Raw genomic sequence first — 23,102 nt, forward strand, 5'->3', positions numbered from 1 at the left:
AAATTAGCTAAGACAATCCAAAAGCAGATTAAGAAATGAATATACCATAACCTGGGGCTTCCCTGGTGGCTCAGCAGTAAGGAATCTGCCTGCCAATGCAGGACACGTGGGTTCGATCCCTGGGTCCGGAACATCCCCTGGAGAAGGAAATGGCAACCCACTCCAGTATTCTTGCCTGGAGAATCCCATAGACAGAGGAGCCTGGCGGGATACGGTCCATGGGGTCGCAAAGAGCTGGACACGACTCAGCGACTACATGACTACACAATGCCATAACCAAGTGGAGTTCATTCCAAGAGTGCAGAGGTGATTCAACTACAAATGATGTTACTATAATTAGCAATATTAATACATCCAAGGAGGAAAACATGACATCAGTAGATCTCAAAAGGGTATTTGAAACAATTCCACCCAAAAGAATGGAAAGTGGGGATTGGGACAGATACTTATACATCAGTGTTCACAGATGAGTGGACAAAGTGTGGTAGAGACACACAGTGGAGTGTCCTTCAGCCTTAAAAAGGAAAGAAATTCTGATACATATTTCAACACGGACAAACCTTGAAAACATTATGCTGAGTGAAATAACCCAAGACACAACTGGACAAAGAGTGTATGATCTATGGTATGGGGTCCCTAGTGCAGCCCAGCTCACAGAGGCAGAAAGCAGGATACTGGGTGCCAGGGCCTGGGCACTGGGAGGGGACAGAGCTTCAGTTGGGGAGGTGGAGAGAGTTCTGGGGATGGATGGTGGTGATGGCTGCACACGAGTGTGAATGATCTGAACTTCAATACCACTGACCTGGACAGTTCAAAGTGGTCAAAATGGTAATTGTTAAAAAAAAATCAGTTCGCTTAATAACACAGGAATTGGAATAGATGGCGTTCCAGTTCACTATCCACCCCAGAACGGTGGCTTAAAGCAACACCAAAGGTCCATTTGGCTGGTGGGTCCAGATCATAGGCAGGGCTCATCTCTGTTCTATGTGGTGTCAGCTGGGGCCAGCCCACTGAGGGCTGGGCATCTTTGCCAAGATGCCGTGTGGGCAAGTGGGTGCTGGATGGTCCCTCTGCACACGTGCCCCTCTGGGTCACCCCCCTCACAGTGTGGGACCTGTGAGGGTGAGCCTCTCAAGAGATGGACTTCGCCTTGGATGTTACTAATTTCTTCTGCCAGACCCCATCTAGTCAAGGCAGTCATAAAGGCCCGCCAAGGGCCAAGGGGACTCTACCTTCTGATGAGGGAGTGGAAATCTTCTGGAAGAGCAAATGGTGTGGGGGATATCACTCCAGCCATTGTTGGAAAGTTAAATCTGTGATAGAGGCTAGCTTCAAAAGCTGATATATGATATATATGCATGCGTGCTAAGTCACTTCCATCGTGTCTGACTCCATGCGACTCTATAGACTGTATAGCCAGCCAGGCTCCTCAGTCCATGGGATCCTCCAGGCAAGAACACTGGAGTGGGTTGCCATGCCCTCCTCATGATATATATATTTCAAGCCAAAAGGCTAGATGAGTTACTGTCTGGATCCTTCACTCTGGGGAATAATTTTGAGGATTAATCTGGGTTGCTTTGTTGTTCAAGTCGTGTCTGGCTCTTTGCGACCCCATGGGCTGCAGCATGCCAGGCTCCTCTGTCCTCCACCTCCATCCAGGAATCCATCCACCCTGCGTTTGCCTTCTTTCTCACCTCTCAGCCCTGCTGATCCCACAGCTCTTGCTGCTGGGGGTCCCTCAGTAAGACATACTTCTGGGTAGAAGTCAGCGAGAAAGCCCACCTGACACCCACCATCTCGTCACTTTCAGTCCCAGGGGGAGGCGGCTTCCCCCACACTGCAGCAGCTTTTGACCTGCTCAGTCACCCAGCCTCTTAGCTCCCGGTGCCTCTGCTATGGCAGGAAATTCTTGTCTAGGACGTAAAAGTTGTAAATAACTTTATTGCTGATTTCAGGAGCTTCCTCAAAATCCATTTATCCAAACATGGCCTTCTTTAACCAGCCCTCATCAGGGTGACGGCCTCCAACTGAGCATCACAGCCCCGGCTTTGCAGAAGGCCCTTTGTTCTTGCAGTTACCTTCAAAGCCCTGGCTCAGCAGGGTCCACGAATCCTGAGTCAGGTTGGCTCCATCCCCATCAGATCCCATCATTAAAAGTCCAGCCTTACAGCAGACTCAAAAAATCTAATTAAAAACATCTCACCCCTGACCTGGCCCTTCCAAGAAGTCTCTAAGGCTCTGACAAGGTCGTGGTCTCTCTTAGTGCAGGCTGAAGTGATTTTGGCCTGGCCTGACCAAGAATCATCTTGGTGACCTCACAGGGGAGTGAGTGGGCGCCAACAGGGGCCTAGGGGTCCTAACTTGTGAAATCTGACACCAGCATCCTTTCCTAGTCCCGTGTTACATCACACTGGGAACAAACAGACCATCCTGTCCCCAAGACAAACAATTCTGGGACTGGGCATCCTTTCCCACTGTGTTGTCAAACTGGGAACAGAGCAGAGTACATGAGCTTCTGGCTCCAGGACAAACTTGGTCCAGGAATGTAAGACTGTAACCCAACCCTAGGTGAAGACCCAACCCTAGGCTGTGTCCACCAATCAATCCACAGTGACCATGTCATACCCTTGGCTTGCCCCCAGATTCCCACCTGGATATCACTGCGCATTTTCCTGGCTCCGAGTCTTTTTTCTAGGTTCCTCGGTCGAGGTGGTATCCTTCCTCATCGCCTTTGCACTGAGTCCAGTAAACTCAGCTTTGCCAGATCAAAAGGTTTTGCCTGTGGTCTTTGAGGAGTCTGCTGCCAACAGCTGCAATTGGGAAAAGGTGGGAGGGGGCCCCCATGGTCACCCCGAGTGGCTGCACACAGGTAGCAAGGGACCACACACACACACACACATGTATCCCCAACTTAGGTTGTGTTAGGTTCCCAAGTTAATTAGGCAAAGAGGAAGAATTGTGTTCAAAGCCAGATGGTGGCATCAGGTTGGGGGAGATGTGGCCCCAGCCCCCAGCAGGCCTCAGCCAGGCAGGGTCCCCCAAGTCTCATTCCTTCTTACACTCCCTGGGCTCACCCCACTGTGAGAATGCCTCTGTGAAAGGTAAGAACAGTTTGGTGAATACAAACTTTGCATATCATTCCATATCATGTGTGGTTCTTATTGGATTTGGTTTTTCTACTTTTTGAGACTATTTTGACATATACCCGAGAATGGAATTGCTGGGTCCTGTGGTAGTTCTATTTTTACTTTTTAAAGGAATCTCCATACTGTTCTCCATAGTGGCTGCACCAACTTATCCATTTCACCAATGGCATATGAGGATTCCCTTTGCTCCATGTCTTTGCCAACATTTGTTATTTATTTGTAGTCTTTTTGATGCTAGCCATTCTGACAGGTGAAGATTTGTACAGTTTTGCATGGCAAGTACCAGGAACAAAGTTAAAAACTTTGTTTTTAAAATGTCCCAAATGACGATAGACTACTTGGAACACAGATCATCCTGGATATGGAAAGAACTCTCTGTTCCCGATAAGAAAAAGATGCAACTAGGTCACTCACATGGAAAGAAACTCAAAAGGGCCCATGAAGAACATCCAACACCACTCAAACTGAAAGAAATGCACATAAAAAGCAAGCTATGCTTTTTCGCCAGTGAATTGGCAAAGGTGAAACTTTGGCCAATACCTGGTGTCTTGGAGGCCACATGGGCTACGTCTATGAAAATGAGCTAGTGATCCAGCTCCTGAGGGTCTCACCTAGAAACTACCATTGCCTCAGTGTGTAAAAATACATGTGCAAGGAAGCAGGATTGTTTGTAGTGGCAAAAGCACAAAGAGAAGAACTGGAAACAACCTAAGTGACTCCCCAACAGAGGACCACATACATCACTTGACAGCGTATCCAGACAGTGTCTGCTCCGCAGTTCCACAGAGGAGCAGCCTTTGGGCATCCAGCTGGACTTGGGGTGGGCTGGGGCAGCACCGTTTTGAGCAGCGGCCGGTGGACCGTGGAGGCTGGCATGGTTGCTCTCTGCTCTTGGGGAGGAGATGATGCAGGAAGGGAAATTCAGAAGGGCTTTGTCTTCCTTCATATACTATACTCCTAGGCTGTTTGGGGTTCTCCATGGGAAGCAGGTATTTTTAAAAGGCAAGGTTTGTTTTTTTGAAAAAAAAAAAAAAAAAAAAAGACTCTAAAAATGTTCTGGCTAGGAAAAAAACTGACCACATGGTGGCCAGGAATGGGACTACTGATCCCAGGTTGGCTTTGCTCCCAGCCTGCTCACTGGTTGCCTTAGAAACAGGCTAAGAGAGGGGGAGCCAGTTATCTTGGGGAGCCATTAAGGCAGTGACTCAGCAGAAAACCTAGCCCAGGAGGGAGGTCTCCATTCACTGTTTGTGCCTGCTGACTTTCATTCTCTTTTAGAAAAATAACAGTGAGGGAGGATTTCTGATGTCACATCTGCAATCTGGTGAGAGGATAAAAAAATGAAGGTTTTAGGATGCGTCGACCCTCTCTTCTAAATTGTCACTAGCAGAGTGATGTCTCTTCTGTCCCTAGGAGACCATGGGGCCCCTGCCCTCTGCCAGCCATCCCTTTGGCTCTACTGAATCTGCAGCTTCTACTTGTGGCCCAGCACCCAGAGCCTCCTGCTGATGGCGTAAAGCAAGCTTCCTTTTGCAACTGGTGGCTCCTACAGCACAAGCAAGCCGAAAACACCACCCAGCATTAGCTGGAGAGCTTAGTGTGGTTCATCCGTTCAACAGAGAGAAAAGCAAAGGGACATAGCTTTGCTTGGATTTGGTTCTGGCTTGCTGGGGCACAGATCTGTCTTGACCAATGTTATAGTTTAATGTCTGAGTTTTATGAAGAGACCCAAGTGGCAGGAAAGGAGGCAGAGGGGAGAGATATACAGTGTGGAAGAAGATAAGATGTGTTGGCTAGCTGTGTTGGGAGTATGAGTGAGGGAATGGGGGGTGCCAAGAATAACTTGTGGTGACTTTTCATTCTGGTCACAATTGATAAGAGTATATCAGAACTAACTCTCCCTGGAAACACCTTGAGAAGTTGGTCAAAATGTACATTTTTCAAGAACAATTTGTAGTCACCGGAGAACAAGGCCTACTCAAGCGGCTACAGAGGAAAGAGGACAAAAGCAATATTTGAAGAGATAGTCACCAGGAACTTTTCAGAAGTGATAAAAAGACATCAGATCCTAGGTTCAAGGAGGTTACAAACATTGAGCAACATAGATACAAAGAAAATCACAGCTAGGCACCAGGCGCCTCACACAGTCAAACTGTTGAAAACGCAAGACAGAGAAAAACTATTCGAAGCAGCTAGAATGAAATGAAACATTGCCTGCAGAAGCATTATAATAAGACTGGTAGTGGGCTTTTCTGGAGAAGGAAATGGCAGCCCACTCCAGTGTTCTTGCCTGGAGAATCCCAGGGACGGGGGAGCCTTGGTAGGCTGCAGTCCATGGGGTCGCTAAGAGTCGGACAAGACTCAGCGACTTCGCTTTCACTTTTCACTTTCATGCATTGGAGAAGGAAATGGCAACCCACTCCAGTGTTCTTGCCTGGAGAATCCCAGGGACGGGGGAGCCTGGTGGGCTGCCGTCTATGGGGTCGCACAGAGTCGGACACGACTGAAGTGACTTAACAGCAGCAGCAGCAGCAGCAGTGGGCTCTTCAACAGAAATAATGAAAGGTGATAGGATGATACCTGAAACAGTGCCAAAAGGGAAAAGTTGCCAACCTGGAGTTCTATACCCAGAAAAATAACCTTTAAAGATGAAAGCAAAATAAATACATTTCAGGCAAAGGTTGGGGAAACTCAATGCCAGCCTACCTATCCTGTAAGAAATACTGCAGGTAGTTCTTCAGGCTGAAGGGAAATGCCCCTGCACATGAAAAGGTGTTCGACACCATTAACCATTAAGGAAGTAGAAACCTGCAAACTACAATAAGTTGGCCCTTCACACCTACTAGAATGGTGCTTGTCAAAAGGACAGACAGTAACTTGGGGCCCTCACACGTTGCTGGCAGGGCTGTAAAATGGTGCAGCCCTTGTGGAAATAGACAGAACTTCAAAATGTTCTATGTAAGTTACCATACCACCTAGCAATTCCACTCCCAGAGAAATGAAACACAACCACAGGAAAACATACACAAATGTTCATAGTGGCACTATTCATAGGCACCTCAAAGTGGAAACAACCCACATTTCCATCTATGGAAGAATGGATTAACAAAGTGTGTTCTCTCCGTATGATGGCATATTATTCAGCCATCAATAGGAATGGAGGTCTGACACAGGCTGCAATGTGGCTGAACCTGAAAGTCATGCTACTCAGGGAAAGAAGTCAGACACAACAGATCACATTTATGTGCAATGTCCAGAATAGCTAAAATCATAGAGAAAGCAAATAAGTTAATAATTGCCTTAGGCTGGGGCTTCCCAGGTGGCGCTAGTGGTAAAGAATCTGCCTGGCAATGCAGGAGACTCTGGTTTGATCCCTGGGTTGGGAAGATTCCCTGGAGGAGGACATGGCAACCCACTCCAGTATTCTTGCTGGGAAACTCCCATGGACAGAGGAACCTGGCGGGCTACAGTCCACGGGACCGCAGTCGGACATGACCGAGTGACTAAGTGTAGCCTTGGGCTGGAAGGGGGACAGGGAAACACAGGCAGTGACTGCTGATGGGCATGCCATTTCCTTTTGCAGCTTGGAACAAGTGAACGCTATGGTATGTGAGTTATAGCCAAGAAAGGGTGTCACAGACCCCAGCATAGTCACCCCAGCCCTCTTGATAAATGCGCCAAGGAGCCCCACATTTCCTCTGCGTACAGAGGTCCATCCAGAGAATATTTGCTATTTAAAGTGTTATTCAAAAAACACTGACATCTAGGTCATGGGTCCCATAGAGGGGATTTGGTGATGTTTGCAGGAGTCAAGAGCAGAAAACAGCAGAGGATGGTTCATACTCATTAATGGCTCTGGTGGTGATGTTATCCTCTCATTATTTTCTTGACCCTATTTTCAGCCAAGAGATGAAGTCATTTGAGAAATAAAGCAAGGGAGGGATGGAGGGATCCAGGGTGGAAGACCAGAGCAGCAGGAAGGCATACAGAGCATTAGCAAGGGAATCTATGCGGTTGATGCAGCATAAGTGAAACCATGCAGACACTATGAAGCCAGGAGTGCTGGGGGAGGGGTACGTGCAGGCTGCAGACCTGATCTGCAGGGTAACCCAAGAGGGATGACACTAGTGACATTGAAAGAAAGTGAGAAAGTGAGAAAGGAAAAAGGAAGGAACACAGAGCAGATGGGACAATATGGGCATCTCAGGAGGGAGAATGGGGTGTCACTGGTTAGTGGGCACAGGGTTTATATTGGTAATGATGAGAAAATTGGGGGGTTTCAATGGTGGTGATGGCTACACAACACTGTGAATGTATCCAGGGCCACTGAATCGGATACAAATGGTTCACATGATAAATATTATGTCATATATATTAACCACAATAAACACACACACAACCATATGGGCAACTACATTAAAATGTCAGTGGATAAACAATGATTGCCAGGCTGGATTAAATGGAAAAAAAACCCAACAGTATGTTACTTACAAGAGTCACATTGTATTTTGGAAAAAAAAAAAAAACACAGCTATCTTAAGATAAAATTGACATAAATTCAACTGCACATAATTGAAAGCCTAGACCTCTGAAAGTTCTATCTATGAAACTGTCACCTCCAAAAGTTTCCCCTCCCTCTTGGTGACTCCCGTCTCTCGCACCTCCATCCCCACCCATTCCTAGACCAGCCACCCACCAGCTTTTAGTCAGGAGAGATAAGTTTGCATTTCCTAGAATTGTGTGCTTTTTTTGGTCTGGCTCCTTTCATTCAGTGTAGTTACTTCTGAGTCCAATAGTTCATTCCTTTTTATTGCTAAGTTTTCCTCTGTTGTATGAACACACAGTTCACGCAGTCACCTGATGGCTGTTTGGATTGTTTCCACTGTCTGGTTGTTGTGATTAGAGCAGCTGTGAACACTCACGTACAAGTCTTGGTGTGGATGGATGCATTTGCTTCTCTCAGATGCTAGCTGGGGAAAAGTGTATCGTCATATAAGTGGATGATGACATTTTAAGACACTGCCAAACCGTTTTCCAAAGTGGCTGACCCATTTGACATTCCCAGCAGCAGTGGAGGAGAGCTCCAATTGTTCTACGATTTATGTGGAAATGCAAAGAGCCTAGAAAAACTGGAAGATCGATCTGGAAGAAAAACCAGATGATCTAGAACAAACCTGAAGGCTCAATGCTCACAGAAATAGAGACTTGCTCTAAGGCAGCAGTAATGAAGCTGATACAGTGCTGGTAGAGAGAAGGCAGAAAGCCTGGTGTAATGGAACAGAGAACAGAGCTGGCCAGAAGGTTGATGACAAAGTTCCCACTGTGACCCACTGGGGAAGGATGGTCTTTTTACTTACTGGTGGAGGCTTCCCCAGTAGCTCACGGTAAAGAATCTGCCTGCCAAGTAGGCAATACAGGAGACATGGGTCTGATTCCTGGGTCAGGAAGATCCCCTGGAGAAGGAAATACCATGGACATAGGAGCCTGGTAGGTGACAGTCCATGGGGTAACAAAGAGTCAGACGCGACTGAGCAACTGAACATACGTGGAAGAGACAGGATATCCACGTGGGGCAAAAAGGACAGCTTGATGTCAACCTGTCACCAGAAACAAAAATCAACTTGAGGTATTGCATGGACCTAAATATGAAATGTAAAACAATGAAGTGTCTAGAAGTCAAAGGAGAATATCTTTATGACCCTGGAGGAAGCCAAAATCTCTTAAGCAGAGCACAGACCAACAGAAAAGATCTTAACAGAAAAGATCTCTTAACCCAAACAGAAACGATCACTATGTTGGGCTTCATTAAAATTAAGAACTGTTCATCAAAAAATGTCATTCAGAGCGTGAAAAGATAAAGCCCAGAGTGGCAGAAGATGCTATGGGACACTTGTCATCCAAGACAAATCCTCTGAATGGACACAGAAGCCCTGCATATCAACAAGGGCCTCATCAGGCGGTGTGCCTTTCCCAGGAGCGGACCTGCAGATGGCCAACAAGCAGATGGACACTGACCATGAGTCATCAGGGAAATGCAAACCAAAACCACAGTGAGATAGCCCTTCATAGTCCTGTTGGAATGACTACAGTGAAAACACGCAGAGAACACCAAGTCTCCGTGAGGATGTGGAGCAACTGGAATGCTCACGAACTGCTTGGGGAGAGGGGGTAAACTGGTGCAGCCACACTGGAAAACATCTGGCAGGACCCGCTACAGCTGACCACATGCATCCCATGTGTATACGTGCCTGGGTTGCTCTGGTACTATGTCACCCAAGCTGAACTGAAATTTCTGAATTTCCCAGAATTCCCCTCCACATGTGATCCCAGGTCAAGGTTGGCCTCATGAGAAATTTGGGTGCAATCTGGCAGATGAGGAGGGGGTAGGAAGGCTGGTGGAGGGTGGAGTGCCTTTGTGGTTTGGAGTTGAGAACTGTGGGAAGCGTGGCTGCAGGTTGCTGCACATGTGACCTTGTGCACTGGCTTGTCTGTGGGCCACTTGCACCACGGGGATATGGTGAGACCAACACAGGCTTCACTGGGGTTTGCTTTCCCACGAATGGCTGTCTCTCCTTTTCAGAAGCCAGGCCTGCTGAGCTGAGGTCCAAGAGAGGCAGAAGCTACAGCCTCACACACCCCGGCAGGCCGAACCTTATCTGTAACCAATAGTGGTTCTGCCTCTAGGCTGAAACCCTAGTGCATAGAACATCCAAGAGAAATGCAGGCATCCATCACCAAGACACGCACAGAAATGTTCACGGCACCTTTATTTATACCAGCCCCTGACTGAAAACAACCCAGACATCCGTGAAGGGGAGAAGGGGTCAAATGTGGTCTGCGTGTGCAATGGAAGAGCATGCAGGCATGAAGGCCTGTCTGCTGCTACTGCTCAGCTGCATCTCTGAACAACGTGCTGAGTGAAAGAAGCTAGCCACAACAGGGCCCATCTACGTGGTTCCATTTCTGGGAAGTTCAGGAACACAGCAGACCCTTCTGTGTTTTAAGCCAGCAAAGTGGTCCTCTTTGTGTAAGGAAATGCCCTTGTGCTGGTTTTCAACACGTCCATGAATCCTGACACTCCTTGCACCAAAAGCTGGACTGTAATCGCTTCCCTCTTGAGGATACAGTGGAAAGCAGACTGAAACTAGTGATATGGCCTCCAGCAGGCCATCTCAAGGGGCTCACTCTTAGAAGCAAGCCCCCATGCTGGGAAGAAACCATGTGGCCACGAAGCAGCAGTATGCGCAGGTAGGTGTCCCGGCCCCGGCAGGGTACTCGGCAAATCCCCAGTGTCAACCACCAGACACGTGCAGGAGCCTGAGTGGTCCCAGCAACCAGCCTTCTGGCTACTCCAGCTGACACTGAGCTGTACCCATCAGAGGCCTGCCCACGTTGCGGGTTCTCAAAATAAATGTCATCGTTTCAGCCCGTTTTGAGGTGGTTATTTGGGACAATAGATAACTGGTGCTGACTTAGATCTCAGTGGTGGCTGTCACCTGGCTGTCTATGGCCAAACAACATCAGTGAGCTGGGAATCCAATGTTCTATTTTGTCATTTAGGTTTATGGCACCTGCAAGACATCAAAGAGGACATGTCTGGTAGGCATCTGGGTGAAAAGGAGTGAGTGGAGGTAGTGAAGGGGTGGCATAGAGGATACAGCAGGCAACATTGCAGAGGTGGCACCCAGGGGCCAAGAGGATGAAGTCAGAAGGGGGTCACGAGATTCAGTAACATGGTCAGTGGTGTCTTGGACATCACTTTGGTGGAATGGTCAGGTCGAAGCCAGATTGGAAGGGTTTGAAAAGGAAATGGGAAAAAAGTAAGAAAAGAGACAATTATTTTGAGACCTTTGTCCATAAAGAGAAATAGAAAATTGGGGTTATGATTTGGAGAGAGGTGCTGGGTCAAAGGAATGGTTCAAGCTACTAACCAACCTACTGTAAAGCATGGGGAATTCTACTCGATACCTTGTGGTGACTGACCTATAACGGAAAAGAATCTAAAAAAGAACACATACATCTATAGTGTATAAGTGAAAAGGATAGATATATTTATAGTGTATAAGTGAAACACTGTTGTATACCTTAAACAACATTGTTAACCTACTGCATTTCAAGAAAAATTAAAATCAAATCACATGAGACTGGAAAAAAAAGAAAGAATGGAAGCTACTAGAACATATTTGATGAAAGTAGATCCAGGAGTGAGGAACAAATGGATCCCACAGGAGAAAGATGGGGTCATCTTAGGACTGAAGAATTCCTCAGAAAAGAGGGGAATGTTGTGATTCTGGCCAGAATAGCCCTCTCATCATGAACAACTAGAAAACTAGACAAAATATCTGAAACAACTATTTTTAGATATTGGACAACTGGCAGTATCAGACTGTGATCAGAAGGAAAACAAATGTCGTGACCGCTACGAGCAGCCTGGCATTTCTGCCTAGAGGTACTTTCCAGGATATGATGCAGCTTCCGAGTAGAACCAGTGGTCTCAGTTATTAGAGCTAACAAGCCAACAGGAGAGAAATAATAGAATACAAGAAACATGTGATTAATCAAAAGATATTAGGGACAGAGGAAAAGAGGAACAAAGGACAGATGTGACAAATAGACAGAAAATAAAAAGCAGTTGATAGATGGAAACCTCACCATCACATGTAAATGGACTAAACAGATCAATTAAAAAGATAGAGATTATGAAACTGGTTAAAAAAGATAAACCAAAACAAAAAGTAACACTGAACCATATGCATCTATAAGTGCACTTTAAATTCAAAGACACAGAACTGAAAAAAAGGCTATACCAGCGAACAAATTAAGCACAAGGAAGTTGGGAGTAGCCACTTATATCCACACCAGACAAAGCAGACATCAAAAGAAAGAACATTACCAGAGATAAAGAGGGGCATTTCATGATATTGAAAGAGCCAATTTATAAAGAACACAATCCTAAACGTGTATGTACCCAATGAGAATGTCAAAATACATGAAGCAAAATCTAAAAGAATTGAAAGGTGAAAGATAGAGTTACAGCTGGAGACTGCAATCCAGAGACTCGAACACTATCAACCATCTTGACCTGACACAGAATACTCCACCCAACTGCCGAATATACACTCTTTCCAAATACACATGGAACATTCACCAAGCTAAACCATATGTTAAGTCATGAAGCAAGTCTCAATTATTTTCAAAGGAATGCAACTATACAGAGTAAATTCTCTGACCACCACAGAATTAAAAAACACATAACATACAGGTATCTGTAAAATCCTCAAATATTTGGAAACTAAATACACCTCTAAGTAAGACATTAGTTAAAGAAAATAATCACAAGGAAAAGCAGACAACATTATGAATTGAATGACAATGAAAATAACATATCTAAATCAGTAGGATGCAGCTAACAGTATTCTCAAAGGGAATTTATAGCTTTAAATGCTTATATTAGAAAAAGAAACTTTTAAAATCACTGATTTAGGATTATACTTTAAGAAGCTGGAAAAAAGATGAGCAAATTAAACCCCAAATAAGAAAGGACATGATAGTGGAACTTAATAAAAGAGAGAAAAAGGACAATAGAGAAAAAATCAGTGAAACCAAACTTGCTTCTTTGAAATTATCAATAAAATTGATAAGCCTCTATTTAGGCTGATCAAAAAAAAAGGAAAGACGTGGGACTTCCCTGGTGGCCCAGTGGTTGGGAGTCCACCTGCCAAAGCAGGAGACGTGACTTCAATCCCCAGTCCAGAAAGATCCCTCATGCTGCAGAGCAACTACTGAAGCCTGTGCACCCCAACAAATAGTAGCTTCCACTCACCACTAGAGAAAGCCTGTGTGCAGCAGTGAAGACCCAGCACAGCCAAAAATAAAATAAATTCAGAAAAAGGAAACAAACAAATTACCAGTATTGGGGATGAAAGAGGGGCTATTGCTATATATCCTACAGATCAAAGGGTAAGGGGGCATTATTAAGTTTATGTCAACTTAGATGAAACAGGCAAATTCCTTGAAAGACACCAGTTGCTAAAACTGACACATGAACAAAATCTGAAGGGCCTGATATCTAATTAAAGAAATTGGATTTATAATGAAATACCTTCCCTCAAAGAAAACTCAAAAAAAAAGAAAAGAAAAGAAAAAATGAAAACTCCAGATGCAGAGGACTTCACTGGTGATTCCATCAAACATTTACAGGAGTAACACCTAAGCATATACAAGCCCTTTAACAACCTAAGAGGAGAAGGAAACACTTTCCAACTTACTTTATGAAAGCTTGCTGCTGCTGCTGCTGCTGCTAAGTCGCTTCAGTCGTGTCTGACTCTGTGCGACCCCATAGACAGCAGCCCACCAGGCTCCCCTGTCCCTGGGATTCTCCAGGCAAGAACACTGGAGTGGGTTGCCATTTCCTTCTCCAATGCATGAAAGTGAAAAGTGAAAGTGAAGTCGCTCAGTTGTGTCCAACTCTTCTCTACACCATGGACTGCAGCCTACCAGGCTCTTCCATCCATGGGATTTTCCAGGCAACAGTATTGGAGTGGGGTGCCATCGCTTTCTCCGTATGAAAGCCTATCTGATAGCAAAACCAGGTAAAGATATTACAAGACAACTACAGATCAGTATCCCTCATGAACAGATGCAAAAATTCTCAAAACGATAATAGCAAATGGAATTTAGCAATATATAAAAGGGTAACATCATGACCAAGTGCTGTTTTTATCTAAGGAATATAAAATTGGTTTAATATTAGAAAATCAACTTATGGGGTTTACCACATTGACAAAATACACCTATGACAATTTTATTGGTAGCATAATACTTCAAGTTGAAATATAACACTCTGCACCTAATACTAAGAACAAGGCAAGGATGTCCCCTTTCACCACTTCTATTCAATACCGGACCAGAAGCCTTAGCTAGTGTAACAAGGTTAAGAAAAAGAACAAAGGGAATTCCCTGGTGGGTCAGTGCTTAGGATTCTGCGCTTTCACTGCCATGGGTCTGGGTTTAATCCCTGGTCAGGGAACTAAGATCCCACAAGCTGCAAGGTATAGCCATACAAAAAGAAATAAATGAAAAAAAGAACAACAGCATACAGAATGGAAAGGAAGAGGTGAAACAGTCTTTATTTGCACATGAGATAGTTGTGTGCGTAAACCATCCCACGGTGTTTACCAAACTATTAGAGCTAATGTGTAAATTGAAGCCAGGTCACAGAAGGCAAAGCCAATGGACAGAACTCAATTGTGTTTCCATACACGAGTAACAAGCAGTTAGAAAAGGAAATACAGATGCCATTTACAATAAAAATGTGTAACATAAGGGAAAACGTGACAACCTGTGAAAGTACTGCTGGGTAGTAGTGTTGTGTGACCTGTCACCAGCATGGTGGCTTACTGGGAGAGGAAGCAAGTACCTGCAGAGGATTTGGGGGTGGGGTGGGAGACTGGTGTCTGGGTTTGGACAGTCAAGAACCCTGAGAAGAAAGGCCCTGGACAAGCTCAGGGCTTTGTCACAAAGTCTACGAGTACAGCCAGAGATGGAAGGGTAAGCTTTTATTACTCCAGGAGAACTTGGATTCCACCAATGCCTCGCTTACGTGGGGCCTGTAGTGTGACTCATGACTGCAGACACAGAAGCATCTGGAGCCTCTGCTACAGCCCTGGGCTGCTCTCAGAGACACTCAGTGACACGAACCCTGGCTTGCTCCGAAAACTCGGAGTCCCCTTGTCTTTTTTCTTCCTCTCTGCCTGGCTCCCAACTTCCTGCCTTCTTGGGGCTTCTCACTGTCTGGGTAACACAAAGGTGTGTGCCAAGCCAAACCTGGAGTGGGGGGGCATGACCCCTCTGCCACAAGCTGTGCCCGAGGGTGGAGCCTGTGGCCTGGAGAGCCTAGCCTGGCTCAGTGACTGTCCACAGCACTGAGAGGTGGCCTGGATAGCGGACCAGCTCCTGGTCCCCCGGGGCAGCCTGCAGACACTGGCCTGGCGGGAGGAGCTGTGGGACTCCCCGGGGCCTCTTGGAACCCCCATTTCCAGCTTGTGGATTAAACCACGGGCCAGCCACACCTGTGTCTTTTCCCAGTTACAAGGCTGGGAGGGGCCCCACCTCGATGGCTCTGTGCCCTGTAGCCCTGAGCTACAGATGTCCTGCCCAACTGGCAGTGCCCACTCCTGGCTCCTCCTTGGCCCCTCCAGGGCCAGTGGCCTTCTGCTTCCACAGATGCTGGAGCGAGGGCAGGTCATGGAGATGTCCCTGCCCTACTCAGAGCGGGGGGCTCCAAGCCCGGCCCGTGCCCACACCCCAAAAGTGCCAGGGCCACCACACACCCTCCTCCAGGCGGATGGAGTCCCCCCACCCCCAATGCCCATGGGCCGCCAAGGGGTTGAGGGCCGTGAGAACTTCCGACCATGAGAACTTGGACTTCCAGGTTTGGGGATCGGCCCAGGTGGGCGGTTCAGCTCCGAAACTCGTCTCTCTCTTCGGGCCCCTGCCTGTCCTGAAGGTCCTGGCCCGAGTCTGCACAGTGGGTAGGAAATGCCAGTCAGTTAGCCGACAGTAGGGCTGCCCTACCCCCTCGCTCCCGGGGCGCTCTCTGGACTTAGTGGTTTCCATTCCTCAGCAGCACTTCTTTGAATGGAACCTGCCCAGCAGGGGCTTCATATGTTTTGGAAGCACGGGCATGGGCAATCCCGGACTATGGGGAGGGGGAGTGTTGGCAGGACAGGGAAGTAGGACAGGACAGGACTGGGCTGTGCCCAGAGCACATGATTTCTCAAAGGCCACTGTTCTCGGGGGGTACCTGGGAGAGAGCTGGACGAGAGCAGCTGCAGGCTGTCTAGGACCCCGTCCTCGTACAATGCCAGCTTCTGCAGCATCTTCCGTCGCGCCGGATTGATCACGATCTGCGGGGGTCGCGAGGACATGGAGCTGCCCAGGAGGGGTCCTGGGGTGGAGAGAGGACCCCCTGAGCCTCTGAGAACTCCCTGCTGACACTGCTGGCCTCGCGAGCCTTCCCCATCCCCAGCCTAGCTCCCTCCCTGCCCTCCCAAAGGACAGAGGTCCTGAGTGCTTTGTCTGTGGGCAAGGCCTGGAGCCCAATCATGGACTGGGCCTGCCTCACTCCTGTCCTGTCCTCAGCCAGCTGGGGGCATGGCCCGGCGAGATGAGATGGCCTGGGACAGTCCTTCTTTGGACCTTCCTGGGGTCAGGCGAGCAGCCCAACCCAAGACAGCAGCCCGCAACTTGCTAAGGACAGATGGAGCTTCATGGCGGGTCCTGGATCTCTCCTCCCAGAAGGCTGGGGTGGGGAGGATGGGGTTTGCTCGGAAAGGAGGCCTTTGGTCCCCTTGCTGGTACCTTCCACAGCTGTGGGCTGGAGACCCGGGCCGCTCCCCCAGCTCGACTCTCGGGCGGCACCCCCTTGGGTGCGGGCAGCCTGCCCAAAGGGTGCTGGCACCCAGCTGGGGGCCCCTGGGCCCGCAGGGCAGCTGGGGCTCAGATGCCAGGAGTGCAGGGCAGCAGAGAGGTCAGACACGCTCTCGTCACTCTCCACGGGCTGGTTGGCACCTTTTTGCGGCCAGTCTGTAGCCTGGGCCTGGGCCCCCAAGGGCGCCGCCAGGGGCTGCCAGGGGCTGGCACGGCTCAGGGCGCTCCCGCTGGTGGACACGTAGGAGTTCTCTTGCGGGGAAGGGGGGCTGCGGCTGGCAGCCTCCGGCTCCAGGCATGGCCCTGCCACCACCACCTGCAGCTCCTCCAGTGTCTGGTACACCTGCAGGGAGGGACCGGGGCTCTCAGGGTGAGTGGCCCCATCCAGTTCCTCGCAGACGGTAGGGAACCACAGGGCAGTTTCGGGTCAGGGCCAGAGAAGAGAATCGTTGCCACTAAAGCTAAGGACCGAGAGCGGCTTCTCTTTGTCTTCGAGAAAGCAAACCTTGTTGCCTTGATGCCCTCAATGATGCTTCTTTCTTTTCTCAAGAGAGACAAATGAGGGATGGGATGGGGAGGGACATGGGAGGGGGGTTCAGGATGGGGAACACATGTACACCCATGGCTGATTCATGTGAATGTATGGCAAAAACCACCACAATATTGTAAAGTAATTAGCCTCCAATTAAAATAAATAAATAAATTAAAAAAAAAGAGAGACAAAGAGGTGGGACACAAAAAAGGCAGATGCAGTGGCGCCAGGCACCCAGAAGGGGGCGCAGTAAAAAGCCAATCGCCTCCCTCTCTGTACCCGGCTGGGTTCAGTGGGCGCTCAAGCCGAACCAAAGGGCAGGTGAGCAACATGTGGAGACTGGCATCTCAAGCACTTCCCATAACCCCAGCTCACAGGACTACCTGGGTCATCGGGGGTCTCCTCTTGGCCCGGCGGTGCAGGCAGCAGCAAGCCAGCTGGCCCAGGGCCAGGCCCAGTTCTGGTGGGCACGGCCCTGGCCTGGGGTCCAGGTGCTTCTTGTAGATCTGGGCGGCGACTAGGGCGGCCCACGTGTCTGCGGCCGGCCCACCTTGGACTGCGGTCTGGGTGCCCTTCAGGGTCACCCCGGCCTCTTCCGCCTCCTCTTCAACCAAGTCTTTCTGTGGGATATGCAACATGAGTCTGGCCCCCGTGGGCTGTGCCTTGTGCTGCCATCCCCTGGCCCTCATCTGTGTATGCTCAGCGCTGACTTGGGCCCCCAGGATCCAGCCATGCGCCCAGCACCTGGGCTGGCTTTCACAGAGCTGACTTCCTGAGAGAGGAGAGACGTCGACATGCTTCGAAAACCAGGGGAAACCGCGGCAGGGAGGCCCCCCAGGGGTTTCGATGGGGGGGGCCCAAGCAAGTGACACTCGGGCTCTGATAGAAAGACAGCAACTAGCCAGAGAGGGCGGGGCTCAGAAGGGAGAGCCCCATGGAGATGGGGGGGACAGGACCAGACAGGAAGGACCAGGAGCAGACCCTGGGGTCGGGGGGCGTGGCCTTTCAGGCAGAGGAACAGGGAGCCGCCAGGTCTGGAGGACAGACAGCAAACTGGCCACCACATCAAGGGTCTGGGCCTTCATCCCAAGCACGGCGGGGGTAAAGGGGTTCCATCACCTCCTCACGGTTCTAAAAGAGCTTTTTGGTGGTTGCCCAGAGAAGCCATGGCAGGGACCCTGCGGGGTCTGGCATGCTGCCCCACAGCGGTGCTGATGATGGGCCCAAGTGCAGATCTATTTGGTGCCTGGTTCTGGCAGAGACCCCTCGAGACCCGGGAATGGATGGAAACAGCCCCAAGCCCGGGCAACACACCAGCTTATACAGTGTGAAGGATCCTGCAGACTAAGCAGAGAGGAGCTGGATTTTGGGCTCTGGGTCAGTCCACGGAGGAGCAGACCTGCCCTGCAAAACCCAGGGAAGGCGTCTGGAGTGAGGGGGGACGTGGTTCGATTTCAAACCATTGCCTCTCCCAGGTCCCCTGATTCTGTTTTCCACTGTGATCGGGCTGCACCCCCTCTCCCTGACCGCCCCCCACACCGCCAAACCCAGGTGGGGTCTGGAAGGGCCCATGGCACTTGCCGGGGACAGAGAGATTTGTCCCCAGCCAGGCAGATGCAGCTGTCTGGGGCCCTGCCTACTCTCAACGATGAGTCAGCAGAGGCCGGGCTGGCTCCTGCGGGGCCCCGCGTTCAGGATTGTTCCTCCCTCCCTCTCTCTCTCCCCACCTGCCTCAGGAGGAGGCTCACCAGATACTTGGGCTGGGCGCCATGCATCCTCACGGCCCTCTGGCCGGCCAGGGTCTCCAGCAGCACCTGCAGAGAGAGCAGGCTGCAGACTGGGGCCGCTGAGAACCTGCTCGCGGGACTCAGGCTCGGGGGGTCTGGAGGGCCCATGTGGAGCAGAGGAATGGAAAATGACAGACATGTAGGTGCAGAGCCGCGCAGGGCACCTGAGCTGGGGAGGACGGGTCCCAGGATCTGAAGATGGTCAGGCCTGCTGGGAGATTCTCCGGGGGCTGCGGCCCCCCACCCCCAGGCCAGTCGAGGGCCCCGCAGCTCACCACGCCAAAGCTGAAGGTGTCGGTGTCTACGGCCAGCCTCCCAGTCTTCACGTACTCCTCGGGCAGGTAGGCCAGGGTGCCGCGCACTGTCCGAGTCCGGGCCACACTACTGCTCTGGCCGGGGTTGGCCCCTGTAAACCGGCTGAGACGGGCCAGGCCGAAGTCCCCCAGTTTGGGCATCAGTCTCTCATCCAGAAGGACGTTGGAACTTGGGGATGGAAGGCGGCGGTGTCAGCCTGGCCCTAGCCCTCTCTGCGACTCATTACTCCGGCACCTACTGCCCCCTGCCTGGTCCTGAGACAATCAGACCGGAGCCACTGACGTGCACCTCAGTGGCAGATCGTGGCCCGTGCTCATGGTGTTCTGGCCACTTGGGGCTCCGAGCAAGTGGCCCCCAGAGCCCCGTCCTACAGTTGAGTCCCTGTTCACCAGTGGGACCCATCCTTGGCCTCCATGTCCACCCCTGGCCCACACTGGGTGCTCAGTGACTCTCAGACCCCAGCCGACGCCCCCTGTTCTCAGGGGGATCGCTCAGGGCCAGGCTCCTGGGGACTAGGCAGCAGGCAGCCCCGGTCCCTGCTGGCGGGAGGTGTGGGAGCATCACCCGTTGCCACAGGGCTCCTGCCACCCTCAAAGGCCCCCAGGGGCTGGCCATGTCCCCACCTCACCTCTTGACATCTCCATGGATGAGGCTGGGGCTATCCTGATGTAAGAACTGAATTGCCCGGGCCGTGCCCAGAAGGATGTCCAGTCGCTGAGGCCAGGAGAGAGGGGGCCAGGCCTGTGTCTGGAGGGGCACAAGGAAGAAAGGGGAGACCACGGAGCCACCGTCTTTGATGCCCATCCATGCTTCCCCTGAGCGCTGAAGTGTCAGGTCAGAGACGCTCCTGTCCTGGGCTTGGTCAACCCTTGCGTCCTGCGGGCGCCTCTCTAGACGGGGCCCAGGGGCTGTCCGTTGCCTCCTGCCCTCTGGGCAATGCTGCCAAGATCCTTCCGCTACTCCGTTTGCCCAGGGGAGCAGATAGGGCCCCTTTCAGAGGCCCCATGAGCTTGGCTTCTGAGCATGGAGAGGCCCCGATCACTGAGGCCAAGGGCCCCGGCCCCGTGTCCCACTCGGACCAGGTGCCAAGTGTGACACAGTGTGCCAGGCCAGGCCAGGCAAGGCTTACCTGGACATGGAGGCGGTCTTCCAGGGAGCCATTGGGCAGGAAGCCATAGACAAGGCAGTAGAAGCCACTCTGAGCACAGTAGCCGGCAAAGTCCACGATGTTAGGGTGACGAAACCTACTTGAAACAGTGGAGTCTCAGCGCTCTGCTCCCAGCATCCAGCATGCCTTCCATCTGGCCATTGCGGGGGGGGGGCGGTGAGGGGTGTGGATGGTCCCTAACCAGGTTCCCTGGCTCGCCTGGGCCTGGCAGGCTGCAGACCAAGGGGGAGCCAGGTCCCCGGACATGTGGTCCTGGCGGGGCCCTGCCCCTGCCTGCAGGCTCACCGCGACAGCTGCTGCACTTCAGTCTGGAAGCTCTGCTTCACTGTGGTCCACTCCAGGTCGGCCTCCTGCAGCCCTCGGGGAGAATGAGGCAGGGGGGACTGGCAGTGTGAGACTCCTGTGGCCCAGACTTCATGCCCCCCCTGCCCCGCCACCTGTTCTGGGCCCAGAAGGAGCACGGGCCTGGGGGCCCTGGACTGTGAAATCGGAGGGCTGAAAGAACCCTGCGGGGTCGCAAAGGGGGTGGGGGAGGACCACAAAAGCCCAAGTCTGGGAACAGCCCTTGAGGGCCCTGGCGAGGATGCTGCACACACCTCCTTGAGCCTCTTCACAGCATAGACGGTGTTCCTCATCACTGCCCGGTACACACAGCCAAAGCCGCCCTCCCCAATCTTGAGCTCCTCTGAGAAGTCATGGGTGCCCTGGCAAATCTCATGGAGGGGCCAGCAGAATGAAGAGGAGGGGGCCCCTGGCAGGAGGGACATGGGGCTCTCTGGGCTGGGCTGTGGGAAGAGACCCTGTATCAGGTGAGGTCCCATGTCCTCCCCTCTGCCTCAGCTCACCCTTGCTGGGCTGCCTAGGGTGGCCCAGGGGACCAAAGGCAGCTGTCACTGCTTGCTGGCGTCAAACCTCTGGGTGGGGGGCAGGACCCACCTACCTTGGTAGATGAGGGGGCTGGAGATGGCAATGGTGGCTGGTGGGCAGCTGGGCTTGGTCCAGGGCAGAGCTCGGGGTCAGAGTGAGTCTGGGAGCCTGGAAAAGCTTCGTAAAGACACCAGTGAAAGGCAGCCAGAGGCCAGTGGCAGGATCTATCGGGGTGGCCAGGAGCAAGGGGGTCCATTCCTGACGTTCATCAGGCCAACCCCTACGAACCCTCCCAGCCCGGGTTGTCTTACCTGGGGAGAGGAAGGTGGAGGCCAGAGACTGCAACTTCCGGTGGCTGGGAACCGCAGCCTCGGAGGGTGCGGAGATGCTGCTGGGTGTCAGGGAGGTGGTGCTTGGGGGCATTAGTGGGGCGGGAGGGTGCCCTGGGAGGCCGGGGAAAGAAAGGACGTTAGGCCCAGGCTGGAGGGAGGAGCTCCGAGGTAAGCCCTGGGCGGCCCCTGTCCCAGGGTCTTGGGGGTTCCGGGGGTCTCCAGGGCCGCGCTCACAAGCAGTGATGATGTCCCGCGCCCGCAGCAGCTGCAGGTGCGTGAGGATGCGCACGAGATCGGCCACGCGGGCGTTGCGGTTGATCCACGGCCACAGGACGCTGGCTGTGCGCTGCCCGGAGCGCTCGCACAGCCGCAGCTCGGTCTGGTCGCGGACGATCAGGGCGGCTGCGGGGCAGGGGGCGTCAGGCCGCGGCGTCCAGGCCCCTCGCGGCTCCCCGGCCCGTCCCGCCCCGCCCCTGTCGGCCTGCCGCCACCCACCGAACTGGCACCAGTCGGCGGGTTCCAGGGCGTCCATCACTTTGTAGAAGCGGCACATGACCCAGGGCGGCACCTCGTACAAGAAGTGCTGGGCGCCGGGGACGGCGGGGTCTCCCGGGCCCGGCCCCCCGGCCATGGCCACCGCCGCCGTCGCCGGGCCGGGGCCTCTCCGGGCCGCGGCGGGCGCGGGCCTCGGCCGGCCGGGTCCGCGAGCACTGACTCACTTCCCCTTTAAGGCGGCCTCGTGCGACGCCCGGCGGGCCGGAAGGGGCGGCACCCGGGGCCGTCACCACCTCGCCCGCCGCCGCCGCCGCCAGCCCCGGCCACACGGGGGCGCCGCGCGCGGTCACGCCTCCCGGAGGCAGCTCCCCGGGGCCTGGCGAGCTTCCAGGAGGAGGAGGAGGGCTCCAAGGGCTGCAGGAGAGCGCTTCTCGGTTCCAGGGACGATGGGCACAGCGAAGGCCTTCCAGAAAGGGTTAGAAGCGGGGCTTCGGAGAGCCGCTGGCTGGTCCTCTTTAGGTTTCCGTTTCGTGGGGAAAGCAGTGGAGAGGGGTCAAGACATCCAGGCGGGACAACGTCAGATGTGGGTCACATCAGGGCTCCCGGCTGACTCTCTGCAGCTGGCTTGAGGCTGGGGGCAGGAAGAATGATCGGGAAGCTCACAGCATCTCCACCCACCTCCTGGGCCCTGGATCCCATCTTTTCTTGGCCCTCCGGGAACCTGCTCCAGCGGTGGTTAGGTCTTTGCAGCATCTGCCCTCTTCTTCGCTGGCTTCTTCCGCTAGCACAGAAAACGTGTTTACTACGTCTCTTAGAGACAGACCTTCGCTCCGGCTGCCCTCCTCCCTCTTGTCACGCTTGAGGATGGCGGGCTGTGGCGGCTCCCACCCCTTTCTCTGCAGCTCACAGAGCACCGTACTTGGCCTGTCTGGCGTCTCCCCACAGGCCTCCAGCATGCCTCCATCATTCGCAGTAGCAGCCACCAGGAAACTGTTACCTCTCTGAACTTCTCTGGAGTTCCTCTCGTCC

The 23,102-nt window shown here is 52.1% G+C and overlaps 1 protein-coding gene across 9 annotated transcripts; it reads right to left on the reverse strand.

Annotated features, from left to right (window-relative positions):
* Positions 1–7,351: 7,351 nt before the first annotated feature.
* IRAK1 (interleukin 1 receptor associated kinase 1) lies at positions 7,352–22,333 on the reverse strand. Of its 9 annotated transcripts, XM_055564971.1 has the most exons (15): positions 21,813–22,333; positions 21,558–21,689; positions 21,320–21,423; positions 20,976–21,164; positions 20,665–20,729; positions 20,341–20,455; positions 19,840–19,958; positions 19,172–19,379; positions 18,858–18,923; positions 17,493–17,729; positions 16,509–16,920; positions 15,952–16,054; positions 15,559–15,668; positions 8,504–8,599; positions 7,352–8,116 (listed from the first exon to the last, which is right to left on the reverse strand). In XM_055564971.1, the coding sequence occupies exons 1-14, from the start codon at positions 22,207–22,209 to the stop codon at positions 8,526–8,528; spliced, it is 2,331 nt and encodes a 776-aa protein (XP_055420946.1). In that variant the 5' UTR covers positions 22,210–22,333; the 3' UTR covers positions 7,352–8,116; positions 8,504–8,525. The 9 variants fall into 9 exon arrangements, with proteins under 9 accessions (XP_055420946.1, XP_055420951.1, XP_055420949.1 ...); XM_055564976.1 differs by lacking the exon at positions 7,352–8,116 and having other exon boundaries at positions 8,564–8,599; positions 15,952–16,095; positions 21,813–22,329; XM_055564974.1 differs by lacking the exons at positions 7,352–8,116; positions 8,504–8,599 and having other exon boundaries at positions 14,250–15,668; positions 21,320–21,414; positions 21,813–21,980; positions 22,074–22,328.
* Positions 22,334–23,102: the final 769 nt, after the last annotated feature.

Source organism: Bubalus kerabau, chromosome X (genome assembly GCF_029407905.1).
Source record: "Bubalus kerabau isolate K-KA32 ecotype Philippines breed swamp buffalo chromosome X, PCC_UOA_SB_1v2, whole genome shotgun sequence".
In the NCBI taxonomy this organism is placed as follows: domain Eukaryota; kingdom Metazoa; phylum Chordata; class Mammalia; order Artiodactyla; family Bovidae; genus Bubalus; species Bubalus kerabau.

Excerpts from the sequence above, each read along its gene's own strand:
- IRAK1 (XM_055564970.1), bottom strand. The coding sequence starts at position 22,209 with ATGGCCGGGGGGCCGGGCCCGGGAGACCCCGCCGTCCCCGGCGCCCAG. Across the intron at positions 21,165-21,319 it reads CAGCCCCCTCATCTACCAAG|CCCAGCCCAGAGAGCCCCAT; the intron begins GTAGGTGGGTCC and ends CTCTTCCCACAG. Across the intron at positions 19,380-19,839 it reads ATCCATGGAGATGTCAAGAG|TTCCAACGTCCTTCTGGATG; the intron begins GTGAGGTGGGGA and ends TCCATCCCCAAG.